We start from the raw sequence: 18,768 nt of genomic DNA on the forward strand, positions 1-18,768 counted from the left end.
TTATTACAGTTGTGTATTTTTGTCATGCGTTATTCATTCATTCATTTTCATTTTGGCTTAGTCCCTTTATTAATCAGAGGTCGCCACAGCAAAATGAACCACCAACTTATCCAGTATATTTTAGGCAGCGGATGCCCTTCCAGTTGCAGCCTATCACTGGGAAACACCCATACACTCTCATTCACACATATACACTATAAAAAATTTAGCTTAACCAATTCACCTATAGTGCATGTCTTTGGAGTTGTGGGGGAAACCGGAGCACCCGGAGGAAACTCACATGGGTAGAACATGCAAACTCACAGAAATGCCAACTGAATCAGCCGAGGCTAAAAACCAGCGACCTTCTTGCTGTGAGGCGACAGGGATATCCACTATGCCACCGCACCACCTGTCGCAGGTCAAATAAATACAATTATGTTTGTTTTTCACCAAACACTTGTGCCATACGGTATGTCAATTGGGATGACTGTTTGTTAGTTCTGTGTCTTATTTAAAATGCTTATAGACATAGTTCACAAATTACTCACAATCAAGTGGTTCCAAGCCTTTATGAGTTTTTGAACACAACAAAAAATGTTTTACAGAATTTTGTAATGATAATCATTGACATTTATAGTAGAAAAAAACTACTATGAGAATCAATGGCTATTAGTTTGGAAAATTCTTAAAAATATATATATTCTTTTGTGTTCATCCGAAAAAAAAGAAACTCAAAGAGATGTGGAACACACTGATAACAATTTGCTGTAGAACCGACAGTAATTTTCCAGCAGACACACAATGTCATAACACATTAATATTAGGTTAGATTTAGGTCTTCGACATCTAAGGACAATGTTATATTGACGTCCAGTGATGACGTCAAATGACATTGATATTTGGTTGATTTTATGTTATGTTGGAAATTGACCAAAAGTCGTCCAATATCTGATGTCGAGCCAACATCTTAAACCACAATCACATTGACATCAAATACAGGCGTCTATTTTTCAGGTATGGCAACCAAAATCCAACGTCTGATAGATGTCATATTGGAAATGTCCACACAATGTCAAGTTGTAACATCATTAGACGTTGATAATTTGCTGTTTTTAGGTTGGGTTGGAAAGTGAACAAAGTCGTCCAACACCTGACGTCGAGCCAACATCTTAACACAATATCATACTGACATCAAATATTGGCGTTTATTTCTAAGGTATGACAACCAAAATCCAACATCTGCCAGACGTCATATTGAGAATGTCCACACAACGTCAAGCTGTAACATTATTAGACGTATTTTGTTGTTAGGTTGCATTGGAAAGTAACCAAAAAGCAATGTTGGACATTAACGTCAGCCTGACGTTGGGTTAACCTGATTTTCATTTCCAAACAAAATGCAACATCCCCACGACGTTGGGGTTGTCAATCTGACATCATGTTGATGTCCTGTGCCTGCTGGGTTACTGGCAGCAGTTTTCCAGTAAATTACTATAAACCAATTACAGCAAAAATACTGTATTTACACTGCCATTTAACTTGCTCTATATAAAATATACAGTAAGTTTGCAACTTGCAACTTTAAGTACTGTAACATACTGCATAACAGTCCTACAGTAAAACAGTTCTCATTACAGTTAAATACTGTGTAATTTGCAAAAACAAAAACAGTCCAAGTAAAAAGAGAGAAAATAATGAAAGAGTTTTTGTTTGCCATTAAAATGTATACTTTTTGGGTTCAAAAAAGAAAGAAAGAAGAGGTGTGTGAAAACAATGAATTTTATTTTTGATGTAAACTAACCCAACATTGTGTAAAGCAACTGTGAAGAAATACATTATTTTAACAATATCACATTGGGCTTTTCTAAAAGTGCAGGGATTCCCCAGTAATTCAATTATTTTTTAAAACATTTGTATGTTCATGTTTTCTTTTCTTTGCAGCTGTAGGCACTACTCATAATATTATATCAGTGCTTCAATTTAGAATCCCAATTGGGAAACTCACTTGCGGTGTCGCCCTTTTACATAAGCATAAGCAGAGCAACACCAAGGAGGATATTTGGAAACGATTAGAAATGCTGACATGTTAAACGCATAAATGTGTTTCTGTATTGCATTTCCCTGTACTATCCTGAAAAAGAAAAGAAGCTTATACTGTACAAGCACTGGTTTGTTCTAGTTAAGTGCAATAATATAATACAACAGATAAGTGCAATAAAGAAAATCAGTGTACTGGTCATTCAAAGTATAATCTCCACAATACTGTGCTCCTGTTTGTTATCTCCTATAGATACGCATGATCCAAATCAATGAGGTTCAAGGACAGAGATACAGAAATTTAAATAAGTTATCATTTTTTACACTGCCTGATAACCAATTTGATGAATGTTGTGTTCATTTCAGCATTTACCAAATCTTCAATTTAGAATTGACATTTTGTAATTGACACAAGTAAAAGTACATCAATATTCTATAGAAATAATCAAATAACAAATAATAGTGATTTTATATACACAGAATCATATTAATTTGCAAGTGTCTACAGTTTCAGAATGTCTTTCTCTTTGAAATTATTGAGATTATTTTGTTAAATATTTGTGAAACCTACTTTCTTAAAACAGTGTTTCTCAACCACGTTCCTGGAGGACCACCAGCTCTGCATATTTTCCATGTCTCCTTAACCAAACACACCTGATTCAGATCATCAGCTCATTAGAGACTCAAAGACCTGTTAATGGGTGTGACGGACAAAGGAGACATACAAAACATGCAGTGATGATGGTCCTCCAGGAACGTGGTTGAGAAACACCGGCTTAAAACATAATGATTTAAAATGACAATTAATTCTATTATTAGAGATTCAAAGTGATACACTTTTAATACATGGTACATTTTAATACATCATTAGATAATTCTTGTTTTAAACATGCCTTAAACCATTGTTACACCGAATGGCATTAGTGGCTGTTTTTGTAAGTCATGGTAAAAACTACACTTTAAAAATGATGTGAGCCTGAACATTGTTTGAATCCAAATTATAGATTTTTTAATGCAAAAAATCACTGGAATATTATCAGATAATATTCCATAAAGATATTTTTACATTTCTAACCATAAATATATATATTTAAAAAAAGGCTTATTTTAAATTAATATTGCGCATTTTGTGCACCCTCAGATAGCGTAAGATACCTCAGATACGTGGATATCTAAGCCAAATATAGTCCGATCCTAACAAAGTCCAATGACAAAACGTGAATCATTAAGTATTAAACAAAAGAAACTTAAATATTTAAGTTATGCAAGCTGTTTTAAGTCAGTGTAATGTAATTTAAGCTTAAGTTTAAATTAATTCCACTTAAATTTTAACCGTGTGTTGTCATTCATTTACAGTGTATAGTCATTCATTTTTGTTAAGAAAATAATAATAATTTACATCTTATTACTTTTTTTAATACTGCATGTTGGCTGCATTATAGTTTACTGGCTGGTGACAATTTCTCAAAAAATAAGACAATAAATGATTATTTTTTTTCTGTAATTATTTTCTTACCCTCATGTTAAGCTGAAACTCTATGAAAGCTTTCTTTTGTGGAAAATGAGTGGTCACCACAATTATTTGATCACCAACATTCTTAAAACCATATACTGCTGAAGCCAAAATTATTAGCCCCCCTTTGATTTTTTTACATTTTATTTTAAATATTTAATAAATCATGTTTAACATTTAATATTTTTTCTTCAGGTGAAAGTCTTATTTGTTTTATGAAGGAATTGTGTTGGTCCAACTAGTTAAGGGATTTGTAATTCCTAGCATGCTTTGCTTGGAATTGAATTAAGTGAGGGAAATGTTGACAATAAAAGTAATCCTAAGTGTTTAAAGTTAATAAACACTTCAGTTTGTTGCTTTGCTCAATGAGCAATAACTATCCTAAATTTAGTTCCGAGATTAGTCTCAATATACGTAACTCATGAAATATGCTTTGAAATAGCTCTTAGTTCATTTAGGATAACTTCAAATAAAACTAAGACACTTTGAAATGTACGACACATAATAGACATACATGATATTATCAGACTTTGAGGTTAAATTAAATCAAAATACAAATTATTTAAACTTTTATGTGATGAAATCATGTTGGACAAACTCAGTTGCATTTAATTGTGTAACTAATTTTTAGTTGGGGGTAAACAAATTTATTAGATCCTGATTGAGGATTGAGGAAATTCTGCCCTCAATTATATTGAGTTCCTCCAATGGGTTACTTTTTTGAGTGCAGGTTTACAACAGAATGAAAAAAAAAAAAAAGTTCTCTTTCCAATAAACTATCCCTTTAAACAAAAGCCCTGAATTCAAAATACTTTCAAGAATAGTAATAGCAAAGACGATGACCAGTTTGAATACTAAGAATATGCTCAAAGTTCAGTGCTTTAACAGCATGTCTGTAAAACAATATCGCTATAACCTGATCCCTAACCATAACACTGTAACTGAATCGTTGATAGGAATGTTATTCCAAGACCAACAAGATTATTGATCTAGAAACATGCAGAATCACTGTTATCTAAAGACTACGTGGTCCTAAATAAACCTAAATGCCCACAACTGTAACACTCAGTGACCAAAGGTTGATCATCCATCATTGCACTGCTGAATATATTACTCTTTCCTTTGCTTTTCGGTATTGCTGACTGCTCTTTTTACTTTTGCAAGTATATAAAAAGCTATTAGAGTAGACATGACAAGGGTCAAAATAAACAGCAAGACGAAGAAGGATGCCTCTCCGTTGGTATGCAGAGTCACGTAGACGTCTCTGCGGTTGAGGTAGTCCAAATATGAAGCTTGAATCTGGCAGACTGTACATAAAAATATCAGAACGTGAAATACTTGATGACCCTGACCTAAAAAGTCACAGTGACCCGGAAACCAGCTCTGGGGAATAGGATGAGTGAAGAAAAACGCGCTGGACAGAAAGAATGCCACCTGGCCAAAGTGAAAAAGCAGAGCAGGACTGCTTCTGAAATCTCCTGTCACCCAGAACGGATACCAGATGACCAAACGATGGAACACAGGACTGGTGTCCCATTCATATGCTAAGGCTGAAGGAACTATTTGGCCTACTTTACGTACCCATGGATGATGGGTGTAATTGCAATACGTCCCATAACAGCAGCCGAAGCAAGACAGACAACACAAAAAGCTAGCAATAGGCATGAAACATCCTCGCACGCTTTCATGCCAACTTTCCTCAATAGCATAGTAGTAGTGCACCACTGCGCTTCCGTATTGATACAGCGCAACACCAACATAATCGAGGAAAAAAAAAGCATAATGGTGGAACACTGATTTGGCTGCCAACAGGTGAGCCACAGTGCTAAAACCCATGTAAGCCATTGATGTCAAGAGAAGGATAAGAAGTGGCCAGGAATGAGCATCATTTATGAAATCTACAGTCTCAGCTAATTGGACAGCTCTCAAAAGCACCACTAGTGCTCCCAGTAGGTGCGTCCAAACATTTATGGATTCGTTGTGCCATTGGAAGAGCGACAGGAAGTAGTAGCGCCACTTCTGGTGGACTGCGCGGTAGCCAGAGTGAATGTAGTGTTTGCGGAAAAAACAAGGTGCCTCTTTGTCGCTCAAGGTCTTGGGCATTGATGATATGGTCTCGGAGAGCATCTGAGGAATTTGCATCATCTTCTGCAGGTTAAAGAATAACCGGCCAATCTTTTTCATAAATTTTGTAGTCACGGTGATCTCTTGAAGTTTGCATGCAAGTTAATCCAGGCCTAAACTGAGGACAGGCTTGTATGTCTGGGAAATCAATAAAAATGTCATATGTGAGTTAGGATTTGTTTACATCTGGTGTTAAGATTTGTGGATCTGGTTACAATTAGATGACAGTAAACAGGAGCTGAAAGCTAAAATTATATATTATTATTTTCCACTTGTCCAAATCTGTTTGATTTTCTTTATTTTGTTGAACACAAAAGACTAAAGAATGTTGCAAAAAAAAAAAAAAAAAGCAGCCATTGACTTCTGTATTTTTTGTTTTAACCTCCTAGGGCTTAGTGGCCACATACGTGGACAGCAAATTTTAGCTCTTAATATTTAAAATACTTTGAATGTTTATATTTTGTTACAGACAGACAGTGTCATCATGCAACTGTTTGGCAGCATATGAGATGTCCCAAACACTATTTTTAACTGTCTAAAATGACAGTCAAAAAATGTCCAATTTTTTTTTCTATGTTAAATTTGCATTATAAAACAGTCAGGAAAAAGTGTTTTATGTAAATTCGGACCACGAGTCCACATATATGGAAATCATTTTTCTCTAAAAGTACATCATATCAAAAGATGATACTCAGGTTTTTATTCTAATTAGGTTCCAATAAGCCCAAATAGCAAAGAGAATTAAAAAATGCATGTAAAAAACACCTTGGGGCTTAAGAGGTTAAATATGATTGCCAACGGTTGCTGGTTTGAAACATCCTTCAGAATATCATTTTGTGTGTTCAGCAGAAGAAAGGAATTAATAAGTTTAAAACTACATGAGTGTGAGTAAATAGTGAGGACATTTTTGGATGAACTTTTCCTTTATAAACACAATTGATTTGACTGTTTTGTAGGTCTAAATGTTCAGTGGCTAAAAAAATATTCAATTATTCGCCTAAAGTGAGCTAAAAACATTACAGGACATTTTGTTGAAGCATACTAGCCAGACAGAACTTAAACTTTGCCATCGGAGAGAAATCCTTTTAAGGAATCCAAAACGTATTTAAAAGTGGACAGGTGTAAATGTGAAAAAACAACAACAACAACATTCTAATACAGGGGTGGGCAACTCGATCCTGGAGGGCCGGTGTCCTGCACAGTTTAGCTCCAACTCTAATCAAACACACCTGCTTATAGATTTCTAGTGATCTTGAAGACACTGATTAGTTTGTTCAGTTGTTTTTGACTAGTGTTGGAACAAAACTCTCCCCTCGAGGATCAAGTTTGCCCATCTCTGTTCTAATACCTGGTGTTAACCAGTGTTGGGGAAAAAAGTAATATATTACAATCACTTCAAGTCACTTTAGTCACTTAAAAAAAAACAAAAAACCAAACTACATGTGTTAGTTACTTTTTAAGGACCCAATGTGAAAATATACGTGCTTTATTATTTCATTGTAATTTGCTTTTTTTTGGTACTTTTTTTAAAGAGATAAAGTAGACAAAAAATTGTAATATATTACTTTTTACCCAACACTGTGTTAACAGGGCTATAGTGAATCTTTTTTTTTTTTTTACAAAGAAGTTATACTTTGTTTAAATGACCACCAAATATTTCATTCACTCATTTTACTTCAGCCTAATACCTTATTTATCAGGGGTCACCACAGTGGAATGCACTGCCAACTATTCTGTCATATGTTTTTCATAGTGGATGCCCTACTAGCCGCAACCCTGTACAGGGAAACACCCATACATTCTCATTTACACACACACTCTTACACTATGGCCAATTTAGTTTACCCAATTCACCTACACCACATGTCTTTGGACTTGTGGGGAAAACCGGAGCACCCGGAGTAAACAAATGCCAACATGACAGAAACGCTTAACCAGCCGAGGCTTAAACCAGCCACCTTCTTGCTGTGAGGTGATTGTGCTACCCACTACGCCGCATGCAGCCAGATTGTGAACTATTTCTAAATAGTTAATTTTGAATATTTTTTCTGATCTTTTCAATGGAGAAAAAATATGTATGATTTAAAGAGATAGCTAACCCAATAATGAAGATTTACTCATCACTTACACACACTTATATGGTTTCATACATTTATATTTATGTCATAAAAGAAGATATTAAGAAAATGTGAAAAGGTCCAATAACTAAATGACAACATTTGTCAGTTTTGGGTGAAATATCCCTTTAATATATTACTAAAATACAGTCATTCTGTCATTTTTGTTACACATTAGGTATCTTAAGCTAACAACGAACTTTTGATATGCGAGTTCACAATACTTAATGCACTTTATGAATGGTATTGTTATTACACCCAGTGACTTTTGCAGCTCTTCGCTTTTTGCTGAGAAAAATCACAAAATGGACTTCAAAACTTTAAGTTTGCATTAATGGATTATTATGCACTTTACTGCAAGATATGAAACAAGTATATGAAACATGGCATGACTCTAGAGACACACAAGAGGTGGTTAATAACGTTTCAGTACTGATGGAAATCATATGGAGTTCTATAAAAAACTTTTGTAATAAAAAACATGTTAATCTAGAGACACACAAGAGGTGGTTAATAAAGTTTCAGTACTGATGGAAATCATATGGAGTTCTATAAAAAAAAAACTTTTGTAATAAAAAACATATTAATCCTTAATTCATGTGTAAACGGCTGATAGTGCTGTAACAAGCGGCGTTACATAATTGACTTTCAATATCCTAAATTACAGTCAAATAAAGAGCCAAATTGGCTCAAACAAGAGCTCATCATCAGATGTCATAACAGTGTAAAAGATGCACCACTTGCTATAGTTTCTATATCTAACCACAATATGAAAAAGCTCGTTTATACCTGTGTGGCGAGCTCCTCAAATCTGACAGCCACAGTAACGTTAAGTTAGTTCCGAGTTGAAACTGGATACTCTGTGACGATTGTTTTCTCCCTCGACTGTTTTTCTGTAGTCACGCCTCTTGAAGGATGCGATAAGAAAGCTGTCGAAGAACTTCAGCGTATCGTCGTGTTGCAGAGGTAATTTCGCTGGTAGCCTACTTTTGTTTCGATACTAATGCTTAATAAGGTTCACAAAGAAAATAAAGCAAACAAAGACGATAATTAGAAATGCCAAATACGATTGTTAGCCTCGATTGTCGTTTCTAGCTAGGTTAGCATGCATGACATATAATAACTATAATCTTAATTTAGAGGCGTTATTCGGGTTTTTGTGCTCTTAGTATAAATCACCTTCCGCCAGGCTAAGAACGTTTTCAACATGTTGGCGTTAACGTTCTGGCAAATAGTTCCCTCAAAGAGATTTGTTTATATTAGCTTATTTGCTTGTCTCAAAATATATAATTCATAAAGCCTTTTATATGTAAAAGTTCAACGTTCTTCATGTAAGTTGTCTGCTGATCTGTTTGTTGTTTTATGTAGTATTTATTTGCAGAAATCTCCTTCTCACACTTACACAGCTGTGAATGTTCTGAACATATATGGCAATGTAACGTAGAGATTCCCTTAAATGGATGTTACAATTAAAAAAAAAATCCGCGTTTTTATATTATCGATTATTTTTGCGAATGTTTGACGTTTTTTTTTAATGTACTGTTGATTGATTTGTGGGTTTATTGTAATAAAATAGTTTTATTATATCGACTATTACACATGTTCTGCAAATAAAACGCTGAGTGAACAGCAGCTGTAAACAGTCTTGCCATGGTTAAATTAAGGCAAACTTTTTTTTTGGTAGTATGGCAAAATAGGCTACGTGTTTTTTGTAATTGTGTGAGTTTTTTTTTTTTGTGGTAAAATTAACATTTTTAATTTTAATTTACAGTCTATGGGTAAAACCATGGTACATTTTCTTTTCGGTTTAGTTCCTTTATTAATCTGGATTCCTGTAGGCTATTTTTGTAAGGGGATTATGACCTGCCAACATATCCAGCATATGTTTTGCACAGTGGATGCCCTTCCAGCTGCAACCCATCCATACTGGGAAACATCCATACACACATCCCTAAATCCATACAAAATGGACTGTTTGGCAGCATATGAAATGTCCCAAACACTATTTTCAACTGTCCAAAATGATAGTCAGAACGTGTTTAAAATTTTCCATGTTGATATGCATTAAATAGTCAGAAAAAAATATTTTATGTAAATTCAGACCACAAATCCATGTAAATGGACATAATTTTTCTCTAAAAGTACATGATATCAAAAGATGATACTTAGGTTTTTATCCTTATGAGGTTCTAATAAGCTCAAATAGCAAAGAGAAATAAAACATGTGTAAAAAAACACCTGGGGTTAAATATGATTATAATATACATACACACTCATACACTACAGCCAATTTAGCTTGCCCAATTCACCTCTATCGCATGTCTCTATGGGGGAAACTGGAGAACCCGCAGGAAACCCATGCGAACACAGTGAGAACATGTCAACTCCACACAGAAATGCTCACTGACCCAACCAAGGCTCGAACCAGCAACCTTCTTTCTGTGAGGCAGTTGTGCTGCCCACTGCTCAACCGAAATGCCCTCATTTTTATTAGGTAAAAACATTAGTCATCCATAATGTTTTCATAATGAGCATGGAAAATGTTTCCTAAACATTCACCAAACCAAAAATATAAACATTTAAATAATGTTTTGTCACAAATGTGCCTCATTTGACTGAAATCTTTCAGTTCTAACATTTTACCTGTAATATTGTAGCAACTTTAGGCCCCTTAAAATATAGTCAGTGTTTTATATGTGCAATATTGACTTCAAATCATGATCTTCAAAAAAAAATAATTAGTTGATACAGCAATGCATTGACTGATATAAAGTTTATGATCATGTAATGACTGTCATGATGTGAAAAGTCTGATTAAGTTGTTCAGATTTTTATACATCTATTCTAAAAAAGGCTAATTGTTGTTTGTGAGTTTGAATCATACGCTGAACAAGTGTGACATTAAGGTGCATTTGTGGTCAATATGTTGTTGGTGGTAGAAAGGGTTGTTTCAGAAATGATACATTATTCCTGGTGATGAATAAGGTTGATATGGACTGTCTGTAATTATTGATTTATTTGTAAATATCATTCATTTGTTCTAAATTAGGGGCAATGCGGTGGCGAAGTGGGTATCGCTTTCACCTCACAGCAAGAAGGTCACTGGTTGAAGCCTCGGCTGGGTCAGTTGGCATTTCTGTTTGCATGTTCTCCCCGTGTTCGCATGGGTTTCCTCCAGGTGCTCGGTTTTCCCCACAAGTCCAAAGACATGCGGTACAGGTGAATTGGGTTGGCTAAATTGTCCATAGTGTATGTGTGTGAATGAGAATGTGTGGGTGTTTGCCAGTGATGGGTTGCGGCTGGAATGGCATCCGCTGTGTAAAAAATATGCTGGATAATTTGGAAGTTTATTCTACAGTTGCAACCCCAGGAAAATAAAGGGACTAAGCCGAAATGAAAATGAATGAATCGTCTAATTTACATGTTACAGGATGTATTTTTTGTATTGTATATTATTTAATAACAGGGATCGCACACGCACTGACACAAGCTTGTTTTGTTTCTTTTACTTTTGGATTTCATCTAAAATGTCTTAATTTGTGTTTCGAAGATGAACGAAAGTCTCGGGGGTGTGGAAAAACATGAGGGTGTACAATTATTAACAGAATTACATATTATTGAAGCTATAGGCCTATGAGTCAAATATGGTAAATTTGTAAATATCTGTTCCTGGCAAATCAGCAGAGCATGAGAAAGATTGTTTTGAAGTGGGCACACAGCTAAACACAATAAACACATTGATTTTGTGCTCATGTGAAGTGAATGCATTACATGACAACAAACTGAACCTAAAACAGCTCTTAGATTTGTTTTTCAAAAAATTACTGGAGCTGGAGAGTCCTTTAAACAATCTTAAACACTATTTATGTGATGGGCAACAAGCCATGCGTTGATTCAATTTAAGCCGTTTCTGATACCTTCTTAAAGGAACTTTTATATAGGAACCAAACCTCGCATATGATTAAAATAAGCAGGCATAAATTTATCAGAAGATGTGACCAAAACATAACTGCTGGTGTGACTGTTAACCCTTTAACCACAAGAACTATGGTAACTTCAATGACTGTGATTACAATATAAAAGTTGGGTGGCACATAGTGGTTTGAATTGTTGCCTCATAACAAGAAGGTTGCTGGTTCGAGTCCTGGCTGGACCAGTAGGCGTTTCTGTGTGGAGTTTGCCTGTTCTTCACATATTCCCTTAAGCTTAAGGGTGCTCTGCTTTCCCAGACACGCAGTATAGGTGAATTGGATAAGCAAAATTGGCCGTACACTCTCAAAAATTAAGGTAGGAGAGCTGTCACTAGGTTGGTACTTTTTCAAAAGGTCCATTTTAATATTTCAAGGGTACCTATTGGTACCTAAAAAGAACAAAAGTGTTCCTCTTAAAATATCTAATATATACATTTGAGGTACCAAGATGGACCCTTTAAGTACAAATGTGTACATTTTGAAAATGTACCACCCCAGTGACAGCTCTCATACCTTTATTTCTGAGAGTTTTTTGTATGAGTGTGTGTGAATGTGAGAGTGTATGAGTGTTTCTCAGTACTGAGTTGCAGCTGGAATGGCATCCGCTGCGTAAAACATATGCCAGAATAGTTGGCGGTTCATTCAGCTGTGGCAATTCTTGACAAATAAGGGACAAAGCTGAAGGAAAATTAATGAATGAATGTTCATTAATTAATATAAATTAAAGACTAAGCTGAATGAAAATAAATTCATTCAAAAGTCTTGTAATAGCCCACTGAGTGCGCTAAACAGGGTTAATGTGAAATCATCCAGAATCCAGGCATTTTGTCATTTTTCTGTGAGCTTCTGCTATTTTGGAAAAGCTCGATCCCAACATTAATCCTTGACACCATAATCATGACAGATTTTCATACATTTCCTTCTGATAAAATGAATATATAAATGGACAAATCTATTAAATCAGGCACTAATGAGATTCTAAAGCTGGGTAATCTGGTTTGGCAATGGTAATAAGGTCACACAGACCTTTATCGATAAGGGCCAAGGAGAAAACTAATAATGATACCATGATACCATGGCTCCAAAATACTGCCGGTGCTACTGTAGTTCGTAAATGGTAGTATCGTCATTAACAGTCTATCTACAATACATAATGTTGCATGTGGAAAAGTCACTAAAATGCTCACGCTTTTGTGCAACAATAGACCATTTTATTTGAATAGTCTGTGGAGCTCTTTAAGGTTGCAAACTAGAATTCACACATCTTATCGTAGCCTATTTAATGTTTTCTAACGCTTCAGTTCGAAGTGAATAGATTCAGTTCTGATTCAGTTTAATTCTCCTGTCAATATGATTTAGTAGCTGCAATAACTGCGACAATCTCTTAAAAAGAGCCACTCACAAAGTTACATTTTAAATTCATTTATTCATTCATTCATTTTCTTGTCGGCTTAGTCCCTTTATTAATCCGGGGTCGCCACAGCGGAATGAACCGCCAATTTATCCAGCAATTTTTTGTGCAGCGGATGCCCTTCCAGCCGCAACCCATCTCTGGGAAACATCCACACACACATTCACACACTACGGACAATTTAGCCTACCCAATTTACCTGTAACCACATGTCTTTGGACTGTGGGGGAAACCAGAACACCTGGAGGAAAACACGCAAACTCCACACAGAAACGCCAACTGAGCCAAGGTTCGAACCAGCAACCCAGCAACCTTCTTGCTTTGAGGCGACAGCACTATCTACTGCGCCACTGCCTCGTCCACATTTTAAATTACTTACCTGATAAGACTGAAAAAAAACAACAACAAAAAACCAATAGATACTGGAAACATTGAAACTGAATTTTTGATTACTTCATAAAGTTTAATTTGGTTGGAAAAATGATCTTTTTGTATCTTTATTTTATCTTTTTATCTTTATTTTAATGTATTTTTTGTTGGTTAGTTATCTACAAAATAAACAAAAAGACCGAATACATTTTAGGTAAAGTAACATGCAAATACTTTTTTAATAATAAGGGAATCGTTAATTCAATTCAAGTAGGCCTATTATAACATAAATATATTGTATTTCTGACAATTTTCTTTATTTCATGGATTTGAGTTATTGGAGAATCGCAATATGCAAAATGTCAATCAACGAACTGTGTTTGTAACGACAGAACTTGCAACATTAGTTGGCTAACGATGGTTTTTGGAAACACACACCAGTAGGTGTCACGTAAAAGAACATACAGTATCAGCCAGCATGCGACAAAAAAGCAGCAGTCAGTGAAATTCAAAAAAAATTTTTTAAACAGCAAATTAGTTTTTTTTTTCACATTTGTAAAGTTTGTTCGGTTTCTCACCTTTATACAGTTATATGGCACTACCTATGACACAATCTCCATAGAACTTTGCTCACTTATGTTGTTATGTTGTGCGCGCTAATACATCTTGGAGTTTTTTTTTTTTTTTTTAATGTTGGGGTTTTGAGCATTTGTATACATTTTTGCCCATGGAGCCTTTTCACAAGACGTTTAACGGTCACCATAATCTTAAATCCTTGAAAGTTTTTAATATTTTGATTAAAATAATGTATGAACATTTATATACAGTATGTATGTATTATATAATCTTTGCGTCAAATTACAAAAAACGAATTACTGCTTCTAATTAGTGTAATGAATTAGTGTTTCTGTAATGCACAGTCTATCGGGCTGAAAGTAAATCTGACATTACTCTCTCTTCTGTCTGCCATTATGAGTTTCACACAGATTTTTTTCTAAAAGTCTTGATAACACCATTGAGGAGTTTTTTTTTATTAGTTAAGCAAATAGGATTGTAAAAAAAAAATATTTGTTGTACTCTCTGATTCACTGTACTTTAAGCTTACCCGATGACGCCTGAGAAACCTGGAAATGTGGAAAAAGGTTTAATGGTATATGTTTACCCTGGCCAATTTTTGTCTTGCAGATCTTTAGGATGCTGATTTGAACATGCACAACCAGTTGCATTCTGATCAGGCCTCCATTAAACCTTGTCTAAAAGTGTTTCAAACTTGATTGACCAATGGTAGCCATACAGTACCTTTCAATACAGAAGTGGTCCCTTGAATAAAGAAAATGATGTTAATTTTGAACGCTAAAAGTTTTATTGTTAAACTTTTTTCTTCTCTTTTTTTGTTCCTGCTGTAGCTTCCCCAAGTGGCTAGACTGCACATTTTCTTGTGCGAGTTCATACATGACTGTAACAAGTTCAATGAAAATATCTTTTTTTTTTTTCAAAAGATTTTAGCAAAAGTTATAGTTAAATTTTTGAGAAAAAAAAAATAAAGATCTTCCCAATTAGATGTTTTCAGCATCCCATTATTAACATCATTCAAAATAACCTGGTTTGGTTTTGATCGGGTGATCAACCTAGAAGACTAGTGGATTTAGTGTGTATTTACAGATACCCATAATTGGACGTCAGTTAAAAAAATATTTTCTTTTCTTTCTACTTAGGCTGGATGGAGCCACAGATCTGATTTGTACACTGCTCACCTCATCTATGAGATCACCAGCAAGTCGTATCACAGAGATTGACACCGGGAAGAAATCTTCAGACTTGAATCTGTTGTTTGCAGAACTAGTTACCCCTTATTGCAAAATTGAGAGAATCAGGTGAGCTGATCCAGAAGCAATTATGTGTGGTTAAAAAGGGACTTTGAACTGAACTGATGTTCATTCCTCCTGCTTAGAAAAAAGGTACAAACGCGGTCACTGGGGCAACTTTTCAAAAGGTGTTTATTGGTAACTAAAATTAATTACTATTTATGGTTTTGTATGTATTAGTATTCCTTTTGAAAAAGTACTCCCTTGGTAACAGTTTTGTATAGTTAATATATAGCAGCTGTAAAACTTACATCATTTAATGTTGTTTGCTGAGTAATGCTGAAGTAGATCTAACAAGTGTCACTTATGAAATGCTACATCAGAATTAGCACGATAAACAACATTGTATTCATGTCAACTTTCTGTAAATATTAGGGTGTCTTACTTCTGGCATCATTTCCTTACAGTTATTTCTGGCTGTTCAATAAACCTTACATTTTGTGGCTTGGTAATGCATACTATTTATTATTTTAACATATTTTCCTAATTATGAACACACCAATAATTGTACTGTTTACTGTACATTGTTATTTTCATTATTTCCCTCACACATTTACAGAAAACAGTTTAAATAGTCCGAGCTAGTATACAGTTAAAGTCAGAATTATTAGCCCCCTGTATTATTATATATATTATAAAATATTATTATTATATTATTATTTATTTTTTTCCCTAATTTCTGTTTAACAGAGAGAAGATTTTTTTCCACACACTTAAACATAATAGTTTTAATAATTCATTTCTAACAACTGATTCATTTTATGTTTGCCATGATGACAGTAAATAATATTTGACTAGATATTTTTCAATACACTTCTATACAGCTTAAAGTGACATTTAAAGGCTTAACTAGGTTAATTAGGTTAACTAGGCAGGTTAGGGTAATTAGGTAAGTTATTGTTTAACGATGGTTTGTTCTGTAGACCACTGAACAAAAAAATTGCTTAAAGGGGCTAATCATTTTTTACCTTAAAATGGTGTTTAAAAAATTAAACTGCTTTTATTCTAGCCGAAATAAAACAATTAAGACTTCTTCTGGAAGAAAAAAATATTATCAGACATACTGTGGAAATTTCCTTGCTCTGTTAAACATCGTTAAATATTTTAAAATATTTTATATATTTAAAAAAGTTAAAAAAAATTAACGGGGAGCTAATAATTTTGGCTTCAACTGTAATTTTTTTTGGTTACACAACATGCACTGATACATCACATGTAAACTGTTCTCTCATATATATATATATATATATATTAGGGATGTGCGGAGCAGCCGGTATTTGTATTTGTATTTGTATTTGTTGAGGGGGGAAAAGTATTTGTATTTGTATTTGTATTCGAGTAAAATTCAAAATGGCGCAAAAATATATATTTTTTCTATTACACTTCTAATTTACGTTATAGTGAAAGTATTGTTTAATTATACCAATTATATAAATTATAGATATGCACTATTGGCTGTTGTTTTTGAACATGTGACAAGAAATGTCATTGAAAAGAAAATAACATAGAAGCCATTATTTCATCCATGGTTAAACCTACAACTAATAAAATACCATTGTGAATATTATGAAACCCACCACCACCGTTCTTGTTAAAGGACACTGAATAGACAGAATAAAAACAAATAATACTTCAAAAAACTGTTCTTCTTCTGAAAGAACTTCTTTCCAATGCACAGAATTCCAAAAACTAATATTAACTAAATAAATCTAAATAAAACCCTGCCTGGGGAATCTGGCAGAACAAAAGTATTCTATATAATACTAAAAGATACAGCCCTGCTATTATCATCTGCCAGCCACAAAACAGACACAAAGTTTGTTTGTTTGTTTATTTAGAGATATCTGCAAATATTTTTCAATGGAAGTCAATGGAGGAATATGACTAGTCTATCATAATATATTTGCAGATATTTCCAATCTGACTAGTCGAATTATAATTATGACAAGTCAAAATATAATTAGAGATATCTCTAAATATATTTATGGATAGTCTGAACAAGGTTTAAATGCTAAAACGGCTTGCCATACGCTTTCACCCAGTAGCACAGTGGAGAGTTCTCTAGTTATATCCTTTCAGTCGTTTGTTATGCATTGACATGCAGTCAAATATTTCGCCAAACAGTCCTTAGGGATGCGGTGACACGCAGTCAGATATTTTACCGGACAGATCCGCCACTTTAGGCGCGCATAAACAATCATAAAGCTCTCGTGCTGCAGGAATGAGGAGGTCTGCTGAAGGTGCAGCTGTCGTGCAGTGAGAGGTTTGCGTCTTTAATAAACTACGGCAGTTTGCGATCACTGAACAGTAAGATTGATTAATAAATCCATATGAAACAACCCCTTAAAAGTCACGTCTTGCTTTCAGTTTCGGGCTTTGGCGCGATTTGCACTGAGCGTGTGTCTCTCTCTCTCTCTCTCTCTCTCTCTCTCTCTCTCTCTCTCACTCTCTCTCTCTCTCTCTCTCTCCCTCTCTCTCTCTCACTCACTCACTCACTCACGCGGGCATGCACTGTGGTCTCACGAGGAGACGCTGCTTTTTGATATAGTGTTTTTCTTGCTCCCGAATACAAATAATTTTTCAAGTATTTGTTCGAATCAAGTATTCGTAAAAACACGCTATTCGTGCCTTTCCGAATACCGTATTCGGGTTCGGCTCCACCCTTAATATATATATATATATATATATATATATATATAGAAGATATGTGCTTGGGTAGGTGCAAAAATAATCTTAAGAAACAGTTTCACCTCCAAGTCCCACGTCAGGGTATATTTAAGCAGAGTCTTAAAATGTCTAAAATCTCAAAAGCTACAATTTAGGCCTTAAAAAGTCTTCAATCTACTGTAATATTGTGTTGTAGGTCTTAAATCTTTTTTAACGGGTCTTTATTTTCCCTTCTTCATGTATAGCTGCCCATTCTGGCCATTAACAATCAACAAACAATTCCAATCTCAATAAAACTTTAACTTTTTATTTAAAAATAGCATTTATTTACTGCTGAGGATACTGACCTGACCTATATATTTTTTATTATTAAATTATTATTCTTGTAAACTGAATTGACAGTTATGTTCTATTCTTGGGTTTTAAGGTTTGTGAATGGGTATATTTAAAAATAACTAAATTATTATTATTATTATTGTGTTATTAAATGTATTAAATTTTGATATTTTTTGAAAGGGCTAATGAAAATATTTTCTAACTGAGATAATCGAAAAAATTCTTTACATTTAGCCGTGTATAAGTCTAAAATTTCATTCATAATGGTCTTAAAATGTCTTTAAAAGTCTTACATTTAACTGTGTTGAGCTTAGAAAATAAGTCAGTGTTTTGTTCTGATTATCCTGTTTTTCAGTGGTCTTTAACATGATAACCA

At 34.3% G+C, this 18,768-nt stretch overlaps 2 protein-coding genes across 4 annotated transcripts in view; one reads left to right on the plus strand and one right to left on the minus strand.

The window, feature by feature from the left end:
• Positions 1–1,743: 1,743 nt before the first annotated feature.
• Positions 1,744–8,637, minus strand: paqr7a (progestin and adipoQ receptor family member VII, a). 3 transcript variants are annotated; one of them, XR_012394755.1, is made up of 3 exons: positions 8,563–8,637; positions 2,777–5,794; positions 1,744–2,621 (listed from the first exon to the last, which is right to left on the minus strand). XR_012394755.1 is itself a non-coding variant. In XM_005173773.5 (2 exons), the coding sequence occupies exon 2, from the start codon at positions 5,714–5,716 to the stop codon at positions 4,643–4,645; it is 1,074 nt and encodes a 357-aa protein (XP_005173830.1). In that variant the 5' UTR covers positions 5,717–5,794; positions 8,563–8,637; the 3' UTR covers positions 1,744–4,642. The 3 variants fall into 3 exon arrangements, 2 of the variants coding, with proteins under 2 accessions (XP_005173830.1, NP_001093530.1); XM_005173773.5 differs by having other exon boundaries at positions 1,744–5,794; NM_001100060.1 differs by lacking the exons at positions 1,744–2,621; positions 8,563–8,637 and having other exon boundaries at positions 4,643–5,716.
• Positions 8,638–8,656: 19 nt separating this feature from the next.
• The window catches only part of tmem222b (transmembrane protein 222b), a 71,448-nt gene continuing 61,336 nt past the window's right edge, over positions 8,657–18,768 (plus strand). The window contains exons 1-2 of the mRNA XM_073931603.1: positions 8,657–8,739; positions 15,240–15,398. The gene's annotated coding sequence lies outside the window, so the exon portion shown is untranslated. The remainder of the gene's footprint in view (positions 8,740–15,239; positions 15,399–18,768) is intronic.

The sequence above is a fragment of the Danio rerio genome, chromosome 19, assembly GCF_049306965.1.
Source record: "Danio rerio strain Tuebingen ecotype United States chromosome 19, GRCz12tu, whole genome shotgun sequence".
Lineage (NCBI taxonomy): Eukaryota > Metazoa > Chordata > Actinopteri > Cypriniformes > Danionidae > Danio > Danio rerio.

Bases quoted from the DNA above. Each gene is read 5' to 3' on its own strand.
- paqr7a (XM_005173773.5), bottom strand. From the start codon at position 5,716: ATGAAAAAGATTGGCCGGTTATTCTTTAACCTGCAGAAGATGATGCAA.